Source organism: Natrix helvetica, assembly GCF_964273705.1.
Source record: "Natrix helvetica genome assembly, chromosome: 5".
NCBI classification, from domain to species: domain Eukaryota; kingdom Metazoa; phylum Chordata; class Lepidosauria; order Squamata; family Natricidae; genus Natrix; species Natrix helvetica.
This window is the reverse complement of record NC_138551.1, coordinates 22,843,426-22,865,954: the sequence shown is the minus strand read 5'-3', so window position 1 is coordinate 22,865,954 and position 22,529 is coordinate 22,843,426. Positions and strand designations below refer to the sequence as shown.

At 37.9% G+C, this 22,529-nt stretch overlaps 1 protein-coding gene across 5 annotated transcripts in view; it reads right to left on the bottom strand.

Annotated features, from left to right (window-relative positions):
• The window catches only part of SI (sucrase-isomaltase), a 186,155-nt gene that overhangs the window by 58,348 nt on the left and 105,278 nt on the right, over positions 1-22,529 (bottom strand). For all 5 annotated transcript variants that reach the window (XM_081954756.1, XM_081954757.1, XM_081954758.1 and 2 more), the window contains 10 exons: positions 21,199-21,318; positions 15,041-15,154; positions 12,811-12,895; positions 9,454-9,571; positions 8,491-8,662; positions 6,982-7,098; positions 6,742-6,896; positions 4,557-4,641; positions 2,920-2,976; positions 2,016-2,140 (listed from right to left, as the gene is read on the bottom strand). In XM_081954756.1, the coding sequence (XP_081810882.1) occupies positions 2,016-2,140; positions 2,920-2,976; positions 4,557-4,641; positions 6,742-6,896; positions 6,982-7,098; positions 8,491-8,662; positions 9,454-9,571; positions 12,811-12,895; positions 15,041-15,154; positions 21,199-21,318 (1,148 nt within the window). The remainder of the gene's footprint in view (positions 1-2,015; positions 2,141-2,919; positions 2,977-4,556; positions 4,642-6,741; positions 6,897-6,981; positions 7,099-8,490; positions 8,663-9,453; positions 9,572-12,810; positions 12,896-15,040; positions 15,155-21,198; positions 21,319-22,529) is intronic.

Below are 22,529 nucleotides of genomic sequence, written 5' to 3'. Positions count from 1 at the left end.
GTGACGGGTAAGGAGAATAATAATGGGGTGAAAGATTAATGTTTATTTGGAAATAAGTATCATTGTGTTAAATTAAGCTTTCTCACAGAAAATAAGCTAAACTGTTTCAATTGAGGTCTATTTACTACGAACCAAGGGGGACATCCCATCATAATCACAAACCAATTATAGGTGTATGTTGTTATAATTTCCAATTATATACCATTTTATTGCCCATACAGTAGTCAATGTGATTAGCGGCAATCAATTATAGCACATGCTTTTGAAATTTCACAATCTGTGCACGCATTTTGGCAGACAAGTGCAAAGTCAGCCAATCCCTTTTCAATCAATGACTAGCATACAGATGCAGATAAATGCATTTCAATGCTTCTGGAGAAAAATATAGTGGCAAAAAGGACCTATTACACTTCACATCCATTCTTATTGGTCAGAGATCCCTGGATATGATATCTACAAAAGTTCTAGAACTAATTCTAACCGTAGAATCATTAATATCAATGGCACTGCAGAAATGTATCTCTAATCAGCTTCTGGAGACCGCATAGTTTGCAAAATGCTGCTAAAGCACATGAAGACAGGACAAGAAGCAATGGATGGAAACTAATCAAGGAAAGAACCAAACTAGAATCAAGGAGAAATTTTCTGACAGTGAGAACAATTAACCAACCACTTGCCTTCATAAATTGGCTGTTCCATTACTGGAAGGTTTTAAAAGACATTGGACAATCATTTGTGTGAAATGGTATAGCATTTCCTCTTGAGCAGGGAGCTGGACTGGAGGATCTCCAACATCCCCTTCCAACTCTGTTATATTGTTATTCTGTTATAATTTAGTACTGTCTTTTCTACCATGATTTTTCTGTTTTATTACAGGTAGGTAGGTAGGCAGGCAGGCAGGCAGGCAGGCAGGCAGGCAGGCAGGCAGGCAGGCAGATGATAGATGTGTGGGTGGTGGGCAGGCAGTCAGGCATTAAAAAAATAGCCTTTCAAAATTGTTAATCAAATTTTGGGCAGAAAAATTGAAGTATTTCTGCATTTTTCCCAAAGGGAAAAATATGTTCAATAGCTCAGGCCTCTGAACAATAGGACAGTAATAATAACAGGTAGGGAAGAGAAAATATATGGCAGAAATTACCTTGTGTCTTATGATATTATTCCTTAGGAAGCAATTGAAGTGTGAAAAATAATGTAGCCAGAAAGCTACTGTAGACGTGATTGTATAATGTAAGACAAGATATTCACATACTCTCCTTGACTCCCTTTTCACAAATAAATGCAAGAACACTACTCTCCCAAGTTCTCATCTTCCTTGGAATGAAATTTCAAAGGAACAAATTCTCTTTTCATCACCTTGAAATGAGAACTAATAAAAAACCATGCGTTTAATTTCTCTCCATACCAATGCAACTGCATTTCCTCTGGAAAAAAACTTTAAATGTTCTAGACTTGGAAAAGTAATGTTTAATCCATTTATAAGATTGGCTCATGCATTGTGAATATTATGTCTTCCTCCAAACAACACTAATTGCTGTTATGTGCCTATCATATCAGGTATTTGGAAACAATACACTGAATCTATGCCAGAAAAAGGAGATTTCCATATCATGCTGGAACTGTGTTTTTAATATTTTATCCAAGAACTGGAAAGTCTGCCCAAATTCCTAGATGACTGAAGAAACCTTTCGACCTTCAAGAATAGTGAGCTGAAAAAAATCCTGATGTTCCTATCATATATTTTGGACCTTCAACACTTGGACTGCCTATCCAATACATCAAACTTAAGTAATTAATATTTTCTCTATTTGATATCTTTTGTGTTATTGTGATAGCCAAAATAAGGAGAATGGCTAAATTGTGCTGTATTGCATTTGTTTATGGTGAGGTTAAAAAATAACTTTCTTTTCCTTCTTATGTAGTCCATATAGTCATCCACCATTAGTGCTTTAAACAAATTACCGGTAAATAGATGTCACAGCTGCACCACAGCTGAATACACTAATATCAGAAAATACCTGTAAACAGTTGTATTGGCTGGTTCTTGAATAGGAAAGATGTATCCTCCTCTAAGATGAAGTCCAAGTTTGTTTTTCGGAAGGAACATTTGACACTCTTGTTTTCTGCAAGGTGCTTTTAAACCCTATTTTTATAAGGGAACTAGAATTAAAGGTTTACTATACTCATAAAATTGTTAGTACAAACTGGGATTGATAATCCTACAAAAGAAGAAGTATGCATATATTCCTTTTATAATTGTAATTGGCAGAGGAAGAATGTCATGACTCTATTTTTTGTATTTTGTATTATAAAAAATGAAAACAAATGGTTAAAGTTCAAATCAATTAAAAAAAACCAAGTTACTATACAGTAATTTAACTTTTCCATTCATATTGAGTAAATTCAACTGTCACATTTATGGGGGAAGGGAAAACTGGAGGTATTCAACTTGACTCAACTTGGACTGTGAAATTTATCTATGAATTTTAGCTTCATATAGTCCTAATGTGCTTCTTTTAAAAAAAGATTGTATTGCAACACATGTTTTGCTTTTGTTTTTTGGCAGGATATAAAATGCTCAATGATCCACTCATTCCCTACACAACTTCCTTAGAAAGGCTAGACAATTTGTTTGATGTACTACTTCTTTTTTTAATCATCAAAGGTAACCTGATTAAAGCAATGCTTCAGTGAAAGTAAAATATTCTCTTTGATCCAAAGTATCTAAGCATTTTGATTTGACCTTTTGTGTATACTTTGCTACTGAGTACCCCTACAACATTCTATGCAGCTCCAGGCCTTTGACACATATGCATTTTAAAGTGTATAAAAATGATTTACAGATTTCTACACAGCAGAGTTAATTTGAAATGTTAATAGTATACATTTAAGGGAGACATTTTGCAATAATTATGCACTTACCGTCTCATATTCATACCATACAGCATCAGGGATGTATGCTGTTACTTTATCTACACCCTGAAATATTAAAAAGAAAATATTTCATTTATTAGCAACATCAAAGGGAAATGCCTTGATATTATTAGATTTTTTTTTTTAGGTTGGAGGTAGATGAGGGTGAACGTTTTTCTCTTTGATTCTTTCCTGACTTTTCCACTGAAAAAAATATTTGTCGGGCATTTTTTCCATATTGTAATGTAAATTGCTATTTCCACCACAAAATGTCCTAAAATGACTGTAGACTTGGAAGGTTTGGAGAATGAAAAGTGATTATCAAACTGTCAATAGTATATGCTAGTAGATTTGTGGCAGGAATAGGTGTAGTTTTTGAAGCAACAGTGAAACAAGAAAGAAAGAAAGAAAGAAAGAAAGAAAGAAAGAAAGGAAGGAAGGAAGGAAGGAAGGAAGGAAGGAAGGAAGGAAGGAAGGAAGGAAGGAAGGAAGGAAGGAAGGAAGGAAGGAAGGAAGGAAGGAAGGAAGGAAGGAAAGTGATTTATTTTATTCTACCAAACAAAAACATTCTAACACAATAACTTAATATTTGGCTTCCTCTAAAACCATTTGCTAAATTTCTTTTAGTTAAACAAAGGGAAAACATAGTACTTGAAATTTGAAAAACTAACATTACTTGAAAAGCAACTGTTCACACAAAATGTCTGGTCTGCTATCTTCAGCTTGGCACCTTACTGGCATGGGGTAAATGAACAAATGAGCAATAAACCTGTCAGTATATGATGGGAAATAGAGAGGGAGAAAATGACAGCTTAACAAAGAACAGAGAAGCTCAGAACCAATTTGTGCCAGTACTCAAGACCATGTGCCATGAAAAGGAGTCTGGGTTACCCCAAACATTTCAACATTCTCAAAACCTCTAGGCGAATCTTCATTTGCTTATGATAAACTGACCATAACTGGAAAGCTGGGATGAAGGAAAACTTTCTGCATCTTTTTAGCATGGGAAATTTAGTTCTAGTCTAACATTACTACGGCCAGCATGTTTTCATAAAAGAACCTATCACTTTAACCACTTTAACCATTACTATTACTATTAATCTTCTAATTGTTCCTATCACCCATCTCCTCCCACTTATGACTGTATGGCTGTATCTTTGTTGCTGGTATACTTATGATTTATATTGATTGTTTCCTAGTATGATTTGATTGTTTATTTGTATCCTATGACTATCATTAAGTGTTGTACCTTATGATTCGTGACAAATGTATCTTTTCTTTTATGTACACTGAGAGCATCTGTACCAAAGACAAATTCCTTGTGTGTCCAATCACACTTGGCCAATAAAGAATTCTCTCTCCCCCCCTCCCTCCCTCTCCCTCCCTCCCTCTCCCTCTCTCTGTCTCTCTCTTTCCAAATGGAATGAGAGTCTTTCTTTCCTAAGGTATCAGACTGGGGCAGGTCTAACACAAAAGGAGATAGGAAGGAACTACGATGAAAAAGGACATGCTCATTTGGTCACTCAATTATTTAAATTATTTTATTATTTTTATTTTTCTAACACTGATTGTGATGCAGGTTAGCATGTACTCACCACGAAACAAACAATTATGTATATTGCAACTTAATAAAAATATATATATACCGGATCTAAGACTGGAGTAATAAGTAGTCCAGGTCCCCACAAGAATTGTCTGTCTATAGTCCAGGTGGTTTCATCGGAGTAGAATCTAAAGAAATATTACAACATTAAAATTTATTTTATTTTATTTATTTATCTGTCAATCATTTACAAGATAATAGGTATAAGAATAAACATGAGTAGAGTATGAATGAAATGGGTACGAATAAATGGGCATAGTAGGACAGGGACAGTAGGCACGATGGTGCACTTATGCATGCCCCTTATAGACCTCTTAGGAATGGGGTGAGGTCAATAGTAGACCGTTTAATGTTAAAGTTTTGGGTATTTGAAGATGTAACAACAGAGTCAGGTAGTGCATTCCAGGTATTGACCACTCTGTTGCTGAAGTTGTATTTTCTGCAATTGAGTTTGGAGTGGTTTGCATTGAGTTTGTATCTGTTGTCTGCTTTTGTATTATTGCGGTTGAAGCTGAAGTAGTCATTGACCAGTAGGATGTTGTAGCAGATAATTTTGTGTACTATGCTTAAGTCCAACCATAGGCAGCATAGTTCTAGGTTGTGGAAGGCCAAAATTTCAAGCCTAGTAGTGTAGGGTATTTAGTTGCGAGCAGAGAAGTGTAGTACTCTTCTCGTAAAATACTTCCGGACTCACTCAATTGTATTATGTTTTTCTTATTGGTGAATCTTAAATAACTATTTATGTATTGGGGACACTATTGACAATTTTAAGGATAAGGTTAAAGAGAGGATTTCAGATTTTAAGACAATTCACAAGTTGACATTGCCACATGAAAAAAAAAAGGATTAGAAACTTAGTTATGCTTTGATGAAATCAACGCATTTGGATTCAATATGCAATATATTCTCACACATTGTCTATTAAGGCTTTTTAACATTCCATGCCTTAATGAAGCTGAGGCATGTTTAGCTTTGTCACTTAGACCGTATTTTGGATTAATGCATAAATATTGATATAAGCAGATTTATATACTGTTCTTCTTTCTCCTTGATGGCTGTAAGGTTATAAGCTACTTTAAATGTGAAATTGTATTTGTGTGTATGCATAGTCTATTTTATGTATGTAAATGTCCTGGTTTTCATCCTACCATCATCTCACCAATGTTTTGCAACCTATCTGCCTTTCCTTGCTTTGATTAAATCCAGACACAAGGCATCACAAAGGAATTTGTTTTCTTGTATAGGAAGCAAAGGCAAGTAAGGAGACATAAGAATGAAGAAAAACTATGTGTCAGAAGCTGCAAAAGCAACAGCACTCTCTACTTCCTTAATAATAAGATCAGATTAAATACATTATCAAAATAAGTGAGAAAAATATCCTTCATCCTTCTGAGAAAAAGGTAAAAGCTCCTTTGCACTGGAAGAAAATTTGTGAACGATTGCAAAGTCAGATTTTTAACACAGCTTTAGTGTCTACAAAAATATCCTTAGAATGTTAGGAAACGCTTGGGATGTTTTGAACAAGTTCCAGATAACTTCAAGCATCAGTGAGCTCTAGGCATAGAGATGGTTTTTATTTTTCAGCAGTTTAGCTTGCTGGAAACTAAGAGCACTTCTTCTGGAATTTATTAACTGCAAACCCCATAATGATTAATTATGATAATTGTCTATTTATTCCTTGTGAGAATAAGCCTTATACATTGCTATAATCCTCCCACTGAAATAGAATCTAGAACTCTAGCTATGCCCTTATGAATTCGAAACTTTGGTTGCTTGGTTGCTTGGTTGTTTGTTTGTTTGTTTGTTTGCTTGTTTATATTATATTATGAGGCTAGCTGATCGAAGAACCTGTTGTATCCAGTCTCAAGAATTGCACTGTGGCTGCCTAAATCCTCAAGTCAGACCTGATCATATTTAACACTTCATTGTTCTAATTCACAGCAGAAGAGAGGCGTGCTACTTTCTTGTTTAAAAACTTTTATAAAATTTAAAACCTGTAAAATTTTCATTTGGTACAAAACCTTAAAGAATTTAACCTTCTAATAATATGAAATAATATTGGGATCAACTACCTGGAGTCTACAAAGGCTAATAAATACATTCTAGAAAGTCTGTGTGTATTGCGTCTGTCTATGTGTTTGCGTGTGTAAGACATAAATAGGGATAAATAAATATGCAAAGTGTAATGTTCTTTCCCATCACCCAAAATTTTAAAAGCAGTAACTTACTCATGTAGAACGGGTCTTGCAACTGTCTCTCCCCGAGCATGTGCTTTATAAAACAGGGTATAGAGATATGGCAACAAAGTGTAACGTATTGTCAGGTAGTGTTTTGTTGAATTCACCAAAAGTGAGTTTTGTCCAAAATATGCTGGATCTTTAGGCTACAAATAAACATTTATAAAGTTACTGGGGGGAAAAAGCCTTCAAACAATTAGAAGCTTGATCTAATTTTAAAATTGGTCTTACAGCATGTCCGGCAGCATTGTGATTCCTAGAAAATGGGTAAAATGCTCCAAGTTGCAACCATCGCATACAAAGTTCTTCTGAGACATCGTCAATGAAGCCACAAATATCTGCCCCAATCTAAAACAGAACCATACTAAACATCACTGACATACTATATGATATATCAGCATAAGATGTGATGCTATCTACTAATTTTACATTAATCAGTTCTCAGATGATCAATATAAATTGATTTACACTGGTCTTTAATAGAGGTTTTAAAAAAATCTAAATCATGTTTGGACGATTGAGCAAAGAGAAATAGGAAAGAATAGCAATGAGATCACCCATTACTCTATATAAATATTGGAATCTGATTTTTCTAAATATATTTATATGTATATGTACACATACATATACACATATACATTCATATATATGTATGTATACATACACACGGATGTATATGTATGGATGTATATACATATACATCAATTTATTTTGCTACCAGTTTGATCGTTTGTGCGCATTCACACACGTGCGACACTTTTGCACGTGTGCAAAAGCGTCCGGGGGATGGGCGGAGCCTCCCACCACCGCCACTACTGGCTTGCCTGATCCGGGGAGAACCGGCAGAAACTCATCTCTGATATACATTCTATGATTAACGCCTATGAAAAATCAATCAATGTTATAAGAGACAGCCAGCTTTTCAACGTATATTTTTTTTTATAAAGGCACAAGTACAAAAAGAAGACAAGCTTCAGGCTATAAGGAATTGCATAGTCGGGTAGCCAATGCAATAAATGTCTCTTCCAACAAACAATCAGCCTTGTTTCAGAGTAAATAAAGAGTAAGAATCTACTTTAGCTTTCCTTATGAGACAAGGAAATTGTATCACAGTGTTCCTTTCAGTAACTTTGCTTCTAAGCCACTTTTAAAACTAGAAAGAAAATAATAACTGCGGTCTTATTTAAAAAAAACTGTTGTCCCGTCTATTCAGAGATACCTTTAAATCCATATTTTTGCTTTTAAAAATAATTTTGCTTTCTGAATACATCTTTCAGTCTCATCTTTATTCTTTGGATTACCAAACTCCAAAGCTGTACTGTTTTGGAATTGCATACCATACTGAAGGAAGAATATATGTAGTTCAGGGTCAAATTATGGATCCTTGGTGTTGTCAGAACTTGCTTACAAATGTTTCATTACCCAACTAAGTGACATTATCAGGATGATGCTACATAGTCAAGTAATGAAACATTTGAAAGTAAACAACTCATACAGGACCAAGAATTCCTCAAATCATACAGCTTACCAAAGGATTACTCCAATAGAAAAGAGATAGCAGGCACTCCAAAGTATATAGTTCAAGTTTACTAAATCATATGTTGTGCAAACCAATTCTAAAGAATGAAGTATACATAGATCTCACCTAAAGGGATACATTAAACCAAAACTCTATCTTATTTTACTATGCCAAAATTTAACGGTTGGACCAAACCTACTATTACAGTTAAAATAACTTACAAAAGGGTATCCGAATAGATTAAATTCTAATATTCCTGGTATAGACCATTTCATATCATTCCAAGTTGCAAAATTATCTCCCAGCCAATGTCCTGTGAATTTTCCAGAACCAGAAAATGTTGATCGGGAAAGGAGGAAGCTTCTACTTTCACGAAAAATAGTCTTGAGTGCTCTGAAAACAACATAAATGTATAGCATTAAGGAATAGTTTTATTTTGTTGGGATAAATATTTGGAGAAAATGAAAGGTAGGTTTCAACATAGCATTTGTGCCTACAACAAATCCAACATTTTTTTTTTTTGCATAGATTAACTTATGCATAGATTAAAACATGGGCCACATTTTCAGATCACACCAGAGGTGGTATTCAGTAGATTCTGACCTGTTCTGGAGAACTAGTAGCAGAAATCTTGAGTAATTCAGAGAACCGGTAAATACGACCTCTGCCCCCATCTATTCTCTTCCTTCCTAGTCCCAGCTGATTAGGAGGGAATGGGGATTTTGCAGTAACCTTCCCTTGGAGTGGGGAGGGAATGGAGATTTACAGTATCCTTCCCCTGCCATGCCCACCAAGCCACACCCATCAAGCCAAGCCATGCCCACAGAACCAGTAGTAAATAATTTTGATTCCCACACCTTATAATTCATGTGTACTAAATAGATGGTCTTTTAATCCACAAGAAGGGTTATGTCATTAAGCATGTTTTGCCCAAATTGCAAAAATTTTAAAAGTAGGTTTCACACCTGGATGGTTTTAGGCTTCACAAGGGAACAAGATCTACCAGAGGTACTAGTAGAGAAATCAGTGGAATTGTTGAGTAGTAAATTAATCATTTTTTCCTAATACACATTCTTAGATTTCTATTATTATGATTAGCTGCTGCAATCCAAACTGAAACAAAGGAAATCTGGTACTAATTAGCTTGGATGAATAAAGGGAAAAAAGAATGCATCATTCCTTACTTATCAGTAGCTATAGACATAAAATAGCCATAGAGGCTGTGAACATCGTAGTGTTTCCCTGCCTTTTGGACTGCATCCATACAAACAGTCTTTGAATACAGAACTCCATCCAGAATTTCTGTAAAAGAAAGAGATTTTAAAAATTCCATTAATTTTTTTTTTTTAAAAAACTTCTATTGAACATTTCAACGCATAGCTCTCTGGAAGAATAGACAAACAAATGTCAAAAAATTCCATTTTTAAAAAGGTTACTTTTTTCCCTCTTTTCTTTAATCCACTACACTAAACTATTTTTTTTAATAAGGTTAATATTCAATATTGAGTTTGCTAATTAAAAATTACTTGATCAAATCTCTAGTTATAATTTATAACTATGTGAATTTGAGTTAATTCATACAGTTATAAATTATAGCAGCACTTTTTGCCTTTCTGTAAAGGTAAAGGTTCCCCTGGCACATATCTGCTAGTCGTTCCCGACTCTAGGGGCCAGAGTTCATCTCCATTTCAAAGCCGAAGAGCCAGCGCTTTCTGTGGCTGGCATGACTAAATGCCGAAGGCACCCAGAATGCTGTTACCTTCCAACCAAAAGTGGTTCCTATTTTTCTACTTGCATTTTTACGTGTCTTCAAACTGCCAGATTGGCAGAAACTGGGACAAGTAACCGGAGCTCTCTCCATTATACGGCGCTAGGGATTTGAACTGCCGAACCGCTGATCTTTATATATATTGAATATATATATTCAAAACAAACACAACGCATAAAATCCTCCTTCTTTACATACTGTAGAAAGTGTATCAGTTGGTTACAACAGGCTTTCGTGCATCTCTTCCACAGTCATCAAGCATAATTCATATTAACTCAAGTATTTTAACTCAGATATTTATACATGTTACCATCATCATACCTCCATTTTATTTGACTACAATTGTTTAAACGTCCTTCATCATAAAATATACCAAGATTTAATACATAACCACATACTGGCATTTCATTTACTATTTCTAAAATCCTCCAATAACACTGAATCCTTATGTCCTATTCTAGCTAAACATCCATAATATTTAGTAACAAAATTTTCTAATCCTCCTTGCCAAATCACTGTTTACAATTTACATCCAGTTTCCTTATGATGTACACATACATACATATGTACGTACGTAGGTACATACATGTATGTATGTATGTATGTATGTATGTATGTATGTATGTATGTATGTATGTATGTATGTTGTTATCATTATCCCTAAGTTAGATACAGTTAAGTCTTGATTATTGGGGGAAAATGTTATGATACAGGATATATCATAACATTTCCCCCTAATAATCAAGACTTAACTGTATCTAACTTAGTTCTTTCTTTATTAACCTTTATATATAATCCAAAAGGATTTCTAATTTTCCTTTCATTGGTACCATTCAATATTCTTATCCAATTATTACTTATCATAACACTACACATTGTATACATTATTATCATTATCAATTATTTATTTAACTATATCTATTGTCACTAAATTTCACTAAGTTTAACTAGTTTTAAATTATACACTTCCATCTATCAACCTGTATCTTTCCAGGAGCAAAACAGTCTCATGTATTCTGCCATTTGTGGTGTCAGTCCTCCAATCATCTCCTTCATCAAATTTGTATGGACTCCTCTTAGCAACTCCTTGCTTATAAAATATTTCATGTAATTTTGATGCCGTTCTTCTGTTTCCTTAATCAGCTTATTTTTGATTGTCAGTAGTGTTATCAATGATCTTGCTAATAAAATTTCTCTCTTTAAATCCATAAATTCTTTTGTTTTTTCTTCTTCTGTGTCTTGCCATCTGGGGTAGATTTCCCCTCCATTTAATTCCTCTTTCAGTATTCCACTCTTTCCATTTTCAGAGACAAACCAATCACCATAAATATCAGCAACTTTAATTTCTTTATAGTCATTTTCCTTCTTTAATTTTTAGGATTCTAACCACCACTTTTTCCACTTGATAAACATCTCCAACTTCTTCATCATATTTTACTGTTAGACGCTCTAAGTCTTCCAACTTCTTCTCTATCCTCTCAAATGTGTTTGATAATTTCTGTATTTCTAAGAATATTTTTTGCAGACTTAAAGTTTCTTTCTGCTGTTGAAATTGTGCCATTATCTCCAGCTAACAAACACTGCTGCTCTAGCTTGGAAGGTTTTAACAAGATTAAGCATAGATTCACAATAAAGTTTTATTTTCACTTTTCTCTGGTTAAAGATATACTTCAAAGACATCTGTATGATTTTCTTCTTATCACTCTCTATAAACAAGCAGTGAGACCTTGGAGTGCCAAGCCAGGATAATCAGTGAGAAAAGTTAGAGTGTTTAATTTCCAATAAACAAACCTCCAGCCTCCGAGTAGCAGTATTATTATTGCAATTTTCTTTGTTTCTTTTTGTATCTTTTTTATATTTCAAGTTTTTAAAAATCCGATTCTTGAATGAGTTAGAAGAACACCCACAGTAATGAAAGAGGAGAATTTTAGTCCATAGGTTACAAAGAATAATAAAAGAAAAAAAATAAAAGAAGAAAACTTAATCCATTCATTTTAAAAGAGTTGCATAAATTCCATCCATGAACATAGCATTTAAAAAGTAAGATAACTCACTGTCCAAAACCATTTCAAACTTAATTCAAACCACTTATTTCTTCTGTTCTCCAATTTAAATTAATTTTAAGTTTTTTATAGGCAGTCTCTTTTAAAATGGTAAAAGTTCCTCACCACCTGGAAACACTTTCTCTTTCCGTATCCTTCCATTTTGGAGCCGCCCCGACTGCATCAGTCTAATGGCTGGATTTTTTATCTTCTCTTGGATCAATCAGGGACTTTGCAATGTCCCTGAGATCAGCAAGACATATTCTTCCTGTTCACCATCTTTGCAGGATAGGTCCGATTGGATCACCCAGCGGCAAACGTATCGGCTGCAGTCTGGGAGCATCGAGACCGCACATCCATATTGTCATGACATTGGCTCCTCCTCCCAAACTGCTGATCTTTCTGATCAACAAGCTTAGTGTCTTAGCCACTGAACCACTGCATCCCTTGCTGGAGTGAAGTTATTTGTTTGGATTTTAAAATCCCCAAATAAAATTATTCTAGTTAGAGATAGGGTGACAAGTAGTACGCTCATCTGACAATTTAGCAATTAGTTCTTTCTTTTCTTCCAGATGAATCACTATATTGTAGCCGATAGGATTTCTTTAACAATTGGTAAAGGAATCTGTTTGTCAAAAAGACTAAGGTTCTATGTAATGATCTTATATACACAGATATATGAAAAATCTAGCCTAGAAATTAAATAATTTTTATTTCAGTTAAGAACTTACTTGGAGTAAAAGGTGGGTAATTTAAATTGTTTGCTGCACAACCAGTTTTTGATCCTTTGACAAAATTGGATACTTCATTCATGTCCTATGAGAAAAGATTAATAAAAATTCATGGTTTAGTACCGGTAGTTGTGGTCTTCAGACATATTTCTTCAGGACCCATGTTCTTTCAACTTTTAAAACATATTTTAACTTTTAGTAACATATTTAACTGCCACAATAATTTTGAGCCCAGTGAATGAACCAATGGGTTAATAGAGAAGATATATAATTGACAGGTCCTTAGTGCTATCTGAGCTTGATTTTTTTTTTTTGCAGACATTTCATTATCTAAACCAGGGGTGAAATCCAGCAGATTCTGACAGGTTCTGGAGAACTGGTAGTGGATGTTTTGAATAGTTTGGAGAATCGGTAGCGGAAATTTTGAGTAGTTCAGAGAACAGGCAAATGCCACCTCTGGCTGCCCCCAGAGTGGGGTGGAAAAGGAGATTTTCCCCTGCCACACCCACCAAACCATGCCCACCAAGCCATGCCCACAGGACCGGTAGTAAAAAAAAAATGAATTTCACCCCTGATCTAAACTAGTTAATTATCATAAATGCACTGATGTTACCTAGTTTGTCTGCAAGAAAACAACCAAGCTCAGAGAGTACTAAGGACCTGCCATTTCAACCCTGAGCTACAAATATTTTCCTCTAAATGTATGACCCACTTTCTAGTAAATGGGTGTCTTGAGACTGACAAAGTCCGTCGTGGCAATAGTTTTCATGAATAGGCAAGTTTACCTTTGAATCTGTAAGCCAGGTACAGAGAATGTCTGTTTATAAAATTCTGTAGTGAGTAGCAGAACTGAGTGGTGTTATTCATCTAGTTTTTCAAATGTTGTCAGTCTCAGCTCTCTAGCTCTTTAACAAGAAAGAGATAGACTTCCTCCTTCAAGAGGAAACTTCTGTTGCTATGAGCAAAAACAGCAGACTTTGGCTGATTTTACATGTAACCAATAATCAAATTTTATTAGTGTTTCAGTTGATAAACCACAAGAAAATTCTAAACCTTCAGGCTTAGACTGGGAAGTTAAGATAGCCTCCTGGAACAACGTTATACTGCTATGTTGTTGCTAGAAAAACAAAATGGATGTTTTCATGTAATCCCTTGGAGCTGAGCTAGACTTAGTAACTAGACTTTACCAGCAGTATTTTACTGTTGCTCAGCCTCATTAATTGCATAATTTCCTCCATTTCTATTCTTTGCTCAGATGTTATAATATCCCATAGGTTCCAATCTGTTTGAATCTCAGCAACAATTGAACATGTCTAAATGTGCTAGGCATGAGTAACATGTATTTAGAAAATTAAAACATTATACAATGTTTAGATTCCTTGGGAAGAATCAGAGGTGTATTCAGCAGGTTCTGACCAGTTCTGGAGAACCGGTAGCAGAAATTTTGAGTAGTCCGAAGAACCGGTAAATACCACCTCTGACTGGTTCTGCCCCCATCTATTCTCTGCCTCCTGAGTCCCAGCTGATCAGGAGGGAATTGATATTTTACAGTACCCTTCCCCTGGAGTGGGGTGGGAATGGAGATTTACAGTATCGGGAAAGGAGGAAGCTTCTACTTTCACGGAAAATAGCCTTGAGTGCTCTGAAAACAACATAAATGTATAACATTAAGGAACAGTTTTATTTTGTTGGGATAAAAATTTAGAGAAAATGAAAGGTAGGTTTCAACATAGCACTCGTGCCTACAACAAATCCAACAATTTTTTGCAAAAATTAACTTATGCATAGATTAAAATATGGGCCACATTTTCAGATCACACCAGAGGTGGTATTCAGTAGGTTCTGACCAGTTCTGGAGAACTAGTAGCAGAAATCTTGAGAAGTTCAGAGAACTGGTAAATAGGACCTCTGACTGGCCCTGTCCCCATCTATTCTCTGCCTTCCTAGTCCAGCTGATCAGGAGGGAACCGATATTTTACAGTATCCTTCCCCTGGAGTGGGGTGGGAATGGAGATTTACATGGCCACCAAGCCATGTCCACCAAGCCATGCCATGCCCACCAAGCGACACACACTGAACCGGTAGTAAAATGTTTTGAATCCCACCACTGGGAAGAATGTATTGTTGCCTATGAAAAAAATAAAAATATAGAGATGCATATTTTTTTGCTTATTGCTAAGTGTTTTTGCTACCAAATATTTGTTTCTTCACTGTGCTAAATAGTACTTACAATCCAAAGTCCATCAAAATGGATCTTTTTGTGAAAATTGTTGCACTCATAAGCCCACCACTGAACAGCTTCAGGGCTAGAAAAATCAGGGAAGACAGTTGTTCCTGGCCACACCTGCAGGTAAAACAAAAGTTTAAAATTGGTCTACCAAAGTTTATAAACATTTCCTTAAAAATAGTTTTGCCTTTTTCTAAGCATAATGGAACAAGTGGAATATCTCAGTAATCTGTACTAAAACCAAAACTTGTTATTTATGTGTATGGGAAGACGGTAAAATAGAAAATGGCAAATAAGTATACTGTATATTAAATACTTAAATTCTGTTTTTATTAAATAGTTTCTTTTTCATGTAACAGTACTACTTCAAGAAATTGTCATCTAGACAACTTAGTGGATCTCATAAATGACATTCACCTTTGCTGTGTTTTTATATGTAGTATATATGACATACTGCTGAGTTCTGCTCCAGTTATTTTCTCTTAAGAACACCTACAAAACACTGACACCTAAATATGTCTCCATAATAGGATATATCTGTCACATGCATATACATCTGTTTTTTACATAATTTTTGTATGCATATATGTATAAATATATATGCACTTGCACATATGTTTGTGTGTGTGTAGCAGAGGTGGCATTCAGCCGGTTCATACCAGTTCACCTGAACTGGTAGTGGAAATCGCGGATGGGCCCGCACACTCTCTGTGGCTCTGTGATGTCCTAGTTAGGCACATTTTCAAGCCAAAGTGCATGCAAGGAAGGCCGAGCGCATGTGTGGACAGGGCGTGTGCGAACAAAGCATGCTCACATTTGAGTATGTATGTGTGTAAGACATACATACATACATACATACACACACACACACACACACACACACTGTTTGTGTATATATATACGGGGGTGAGTGAGAGAGACCTAGACATCATAGAGTATAAGGCAATGCAAATCAGTTGTAATTCTTAGCAAATGGCTACTATTAGATTGGGTAATGGATAGGCACACACAGGCTTAACGGTAACAACAGCTCTTTATTAAGTGAGAACAATCCAGAGAAGGTTGAGTCTGACAGCAGCCCTTTTATAGGGAGCTGTCAGACCCTTCGACCAATAGGATTAAACCTCTGTTCCCGCCGGAACAGAGGACCTTGGTGGAAACCACTGTAGTTAGAACAAGTATCTAACAGCTACCATCAACGAAACCAACTTTTAAAAGTCTCATACTCCAGATTTGTAGGTACGTAGGCAGAAAATTCTGCTTGCATTAATTTATAAATATCTTTTTTATCCTTTTCTGAAGACAATGTTCAAAACATCAACTTTCCCATCTAGTAAATATTTTCACTATAATTTCAAGAAATAAATGCATTGAGGGAAAGAAGAAATTTGAATCCGTTACCATCAAATGCAAGATAGCCTTGATATACTAATTTAAATATTTTATATGGCTATTGCACTTCTGCCTGGAACTGTTCTTCATAACTTATTGAGCATGATATAGAATGAATGGAATGTTTATACCTTCATAGTGACAGACCTGAACATTACGTAAGAAGTTACTAATAAAATAACTTGCTAAACAGAGCAGGAAGATTCTTAGTAAGCTCTATTGAATCAGAAGAGAGTTGGAAGAGACCTTGGCGTTCTTCTAGTCCAGTGCCCTTCTGAAGCAGGAGACCCTACATCATTTCAGATAAATGACTTTCCTGTCTGTTCTTAAAAACCTCCAGTGATGAAGCACCCACAACTTCTGAACGCAAGCTGTTCCACTGGTTAATTGTCCTCACTGTTAGGAAATATTTTCTTATTTCCAAATTGCTTCTCTCCTTCATTATTTTCCATCCATAATTTCCTGTCCTGGTTTGGAAAATAAGTTGATCCCCTCTTCTTTGGAGCAGCCACTCAAGTACTGGAATACAGCTATCATGTCATCCGTAGTCCTTTTTTCTAGACTGGCCATACCCAATTCCTGCAACCATTCATACGTTTTTGTCTCCAGACCTTTAATCATCTTTGTCGCTGTTTGAACTTTTCCCAAAGTCTCAAGATCTTTTTTGTAATGTGGTGACCAAAACTGGATGTAGTATTCCAGATGTGATCTTACTAAGGATTTATATTTCATGTGGTTTTGATTCTATGCCTCTGTTTATACAACCAAGGATTGTATTAGCTTTTTTGGCTGCTGCCACACACTGCTGGCTCTTTTTTTAAGTGATCATCCACTAGGACCCCTTCTCATTGTTACTGTTTCTGAGCCTGGTTTTGCCTTATTAGTACTTGTACCTTTGGTTTTTCCTGCCTGGTTGTAAAACCTTGTTTTTCTCTATATTAAATTTCATATTGATGAATAGCGCCCATTATTCAAGTCTTTTTGGATCCTGAGATTGTCTTCTGGAGTGTTGGCTATTCGTGTCAACTTAGTGTCATCTGCAAATTTGATGAATTCCCCTTCTATTCCTTCAACTAAGATTTATGAAGGCATTGAAGCACACTGAGCTTCAGATGGAACCTTGTAACACCCCACTGCTTACTTCCCTCCCTGTAAATCATGTAGTATCATTAAGAACTACTTGTTGAATATGGTTTGTCAGCCAGTTACAAATCCAGCTAGTTGTAATGCTGTCTACTTTTCTGGTTTAACAAGAAGTAACTTATGGTCTACTTTGTCGAATGCCTTGCTAAATTCTAGGTATACTATATCCACAGCATTTCACCGGTCTACTAATTCAGTCACTTTGTCAAAAAATGAAATAAGATTATTTGGCATGATCTGCTTTTAAATATCCCATGTTGGCTACTAGTTATAACTTTGTTTCTAGATGTTCACAGATCTGTTTTTTAAAATTGTTTTTTCCAGTGTCTTCCCAGTTATTATTGTTACGCTGATTTGTCTATAGTTTCCTGGTTCTTTTTTGTTGTTGTTTTGAAGATGAGAACCACATCCGCTCTTTTACAATTTACCTTTACCTTTACCTTTATTTCGATTTTTATACCTCCCCCTCTCCCCAAAGGGACTCGGGGCGGTGTACAGTCAAATGAAATAGATAAAATGGACTACAAACATGCAAACATAAAAACATAGAAGAGGAGGCAATACAACACTGTACAGGTAAAGCAGATAAAAACAATATATAAACAATCCTAAAAAATACCCAATTAAAATTACCCAGTTAAAATATATCTGCCAAGAGGTATAATGAGGTTATAAATGGTCCAGGCCGGCTAAACGGAACAGGTGAGTCTTCAGTTTTCGTCGAAAGGAGAGAAAGTCGGTGGTGGTTCTGATATCGGGGGGGGAGGTCATTCCAGAGGGTTGGGCCCATCACAGAGAAGGCTCTACTCCTAGGTGTTGCCTGTTGGCAGTGCCTAGTGGACGGCACCCGGAGGAGCCCCTCCCTGTGAGAGCGAATCGGTCGCAGGGAAGTGTGTGGTAGGATGCGATCCCGCAAGTACCTAGGTCCTGAGCAATGGAGCGCTTTAAAGATGGTGATTAACACCTTGAAACGCACCCGAAAGACCACAGGCAGCCAGTGCAGCTCGTGCAGGAGCGGTGTTACGTGGGAGTACTTAGTACTCCCAAAAATAGCCCGCGCGGCTGCGTTCTGGACTAGCTGCAGTCTTCAAGCGCGTCCCAAGGGAAGCCCCATGTAGAGGGCATTGCAGTAGTCCAGCTGAGACATCACCAGTGCATGAGTGACCGTGCGTAGGGCATCCCGGTCCAGTAGGGGGCGCAATTGGCGCACCAGGCGAACCTGGTGGAATGCCCCCCTTGCCACGGCTGCCACATGGTCATCCATTGACAGCCGGGCATCTAGGAGGATGCCCAAATTGCGCGCCCGTTCCACAGGGGGCAATTGCTCGCCCCCTATGGTCAGCGATGGAATCAACCGACTGAACCGGGGTGGTGGTAGCCACAGCCACTCAGTCTTGGAGGGGTTGAGCTTGAGTCTGTTGTCCCCCATCCAGACCCCGACAGCTTCCAAACACCGGGTCATCACCTCGACAGCCTCGTTGGGGTGGTCTGGGGTGGAAATGTACAGCTGGGTATCATCAGCGTTCAGATGATACTCCACCCCAAAACCACGGATGATCTCCCCCAGCGGCTTCACATATGCGTTGAACAGAAGGGGCGAGAGGACCGACCCCTGAGGCACCCCACAGGTGAGTGGCCTCAGAGTCGACCTCTGCCCCCCTGCCAACACACATTGCGTCCGGTCGGAGAGGTAGGAGCCGAACCACCGCAAAACGGTGCCTCCAACTCCCATCCCCCCCAGCCGGCGCAATAGGATACCATGGTCGATGGTATCAAAAGCCGCCGAGAGATCTAATAGGACCAGGATAGAGGAACAACCCCTATCTCTGGCCCTCCAGAGATCATCAACCAACGCGACCAAGGCCGTCTCCGTGCTGTGTCCGGGCCGGAAGCCGGACTGGCGTGGGTCTAGATATTCGGATTCCTCAAGATGTCGTGGAAACTGCTGTGCCACCACATTCTCTACAACCTTCGCTAAAAAGGGAAGGTTGGAGACTGGACGATAATTAGCTAGCTCCATCGGGTCAAGGGAAGGCCTCTTGAGTAAGGGCCTCACCACCGCCTCTTTCAAGGTGGCAGGAAAGGACCCCTCGCTCAAAGAGGCGTTCACCAGGCCCAGTAGCCAGCCTCGTGTCACTTCCCAGGATGCCAGTACCAACCAGGAGGGACACGGGTCCATTAAACATGTGGTCGGTCGCAGCTGTCCACGCAACCTATCCAAATCCTCGGGGGCAACAGACGCAAACTCCTCCCAGAGTGGTCTCACAAGACTCACTGTTGGCGGCTCCTCTGGTCCACTGAAGGGGGTCTATCCGCTCCGGATCTGAGCGATTTTGTCCTGCAGATATTCCCCAAACTCCTCTGCTCTGCCCTGTAGAGGGGCTTCCCGTGTCCTCTGTGATAAGAGAGAGCGGGTCACCTGAAACAGGTCGGCAGGGCGGTTATCGGCGGACGCAATAAGAGTGGCACAATGTCTGTGTTTGGCCACTCTTAATGCCACAAGGTAAGTCCGTAAATAGGCTCTTACTTGTGTTCGGTCAGATTCGGAGCGTGAAGACCTCCACCTGCCCTCTAGGCGTCTCCTATGGCGCTTCATCACCCTCAGGTCCTCGGTAAACCAAGGAGCCCGGGTGGGTCATCACCGCAGGAGAGGCCGCAAAGGCGCAACTCGGTCCAGGGCCCCAGCGGCCGCCCTATTCCAGGCGGCCACTAGGTTCTCGGAGCAAGAGCGGGTCAGGGCTACAGGGAATGGCCCAAGCTCCGTCTGGAACCTATCCGGTTCCATCAGGCGCCTGGGGCGGTACCAACTTGGACAGTTTGGTTCCGCCTCCTCGCGGTGGGGGGTAGCGCCAGGGAAGTCCAGCCGGAGACATGAGTGATCTGACCATGACAGGGGAGTAATGGTTACATCCCCTCTTCCCAGATCACTCGCCCACTGTTCAGATACAAAAACAAGGTCCAGAGTGTGGCCACCTTCGTGTGTGGGGCCCTGAATTAATTGGGTCAGGTCCATGGCTGTCATGGAAGCCATGAACTCCCGAGCTACCTCGGATGGTTTCCGGTAGTTCCCCAGTGCTTCAGCATTTTTTGAAAGATATTGTACAATGGTTCTGAGATAACATCTGCCAGCTCCTTCAGAACTCTGGGATATAATCCATCAGATCCCTGTGATTTATATCCATCAAGATCAGGCAGGTGTTCCCTTATCATTTTCTTAGGTTTACAAAAAGTTATTTTATTTTTGGGAATATATCTGAGAAAATAACTATTGTCAACATTGTGATTTATTCTCATGATTGTGACAATATTTACATTCCAGAACTAGATAATGAAAAAAAAAAAAGGTTCACTACACGGTCAGAACAATCAATATGGATGACATTTATTAAAGAGTTATGCCTTTCTCTTTTTAAGATTACGCCAAAGAGAAAAAATATAGTGTGTTTCTTCAGGGTACTGAATAAATAAAATAAGTGGACTGGAGAAGAGATCCCAGTTTTGCAGATGATTCTGGATTAGTAGAATTTTCCCCTCCTTTTTCTTTCCCCATTTTATATACTTACTTGCTGTACTGTATGTTAATGTTCAAGTGGTCCACAACATGATTTCTAAAAACAGCAACTTACTTCCCCAATAAGAGGGCTTATTCCATTTGATTCATTTATCCACACTTTCATCTGTTCACCACGTAGATAGGCTTCATAAGGGGTATTGTTCATGAGGTTATTGACAGAAATGGCTGGATCCTTTAAAAACATAATTAAAATGTTAAACCTTCTAAACCAGAGGTGTCCAAACTTGGGAACTTTAAGACTTGTGGACTTCAACTCCCAGAATTCCCCAGCCAGCTGGGGAATTCTGGGAGTTGAAGTCCACAAGTCTTAAAGTTCCCAAGTTTGGACACCCCTGTTCTAAACCTTTGACAATTATGTAACTGATTGCACCCACTTCAGGAGAAAGCAAGAATATTTGCTGTGCAACAAAGCAGAAAAATATTGACAAACTCTACTCCTCAGTGATGTCACCCTATTTTTACATTTCCTCATCATGACATTGTAGGATGGGCCTTATAAAGTGACATCATTGAACATGCTTTGGTCCTGTAAAAGCCATCTTGTTTCTTGCTTGCAGCCTTGCTTTCTGCCACTAAATTGCCAGATAACAGTGGGGAGCAGCTGCTATGGCACATTAATATTCTGTTTATTTTTGTCACCTTTTTTAAAAAAAAATCTTGAAATGGAATTACAATATTTTGGTTATAATACAGGAAGAGTGGGCAACCTTTTGGTATATTTAATTTGGTATATTTAATTTAAACCTCAAAGTGCCCAAGGAGCTGCTGATTACAGTTCTACAGAATAATTATTGAGTCTGTCATCTGCACCTCTATAACTGTCTGGTTTGGTTCTGCAACCCAACAAGACAGACACGGACTTCAGAGGATGATTAGAACTGGGGAAAAAAACCCAATTACTACCAACCTGCCTTTCATTGAGGACCTGTACATTGCACGAGTCAAAAAGAGGGCCTTGAAAATATTTAAAGACCCCTCACATCCTGGACATAAATTGTTTCAGCTCCTACCCTCAAAACGATGCTATGAGCACTGCACACCAACTAGACACAAGAACAGGTTTTTTCCTGAACGCCATCACTCTGCTAAACAAATAATTCCCTCAACATTGTCAAACTATTTACTAAGTCTGCATTACTATTACTATTATACTTCTCATCACTCATCTCCTCTCTCCTATAGTTTGTTTGTTTGTTTGTTTGTTTTATTGGATTTATATGCCGCCCTTCTCCCAAAGGACTCAGGGCGGCGTACAACATTAAAAAACACACATCACAAAAGTTAAAAAGAAATTAGATACATATGACTATATGACTGTAACTCTGTTGCTTCTATCCTTACAATTTATATTGATTGTTTTCTGGTATGATTTGATTGCTTATT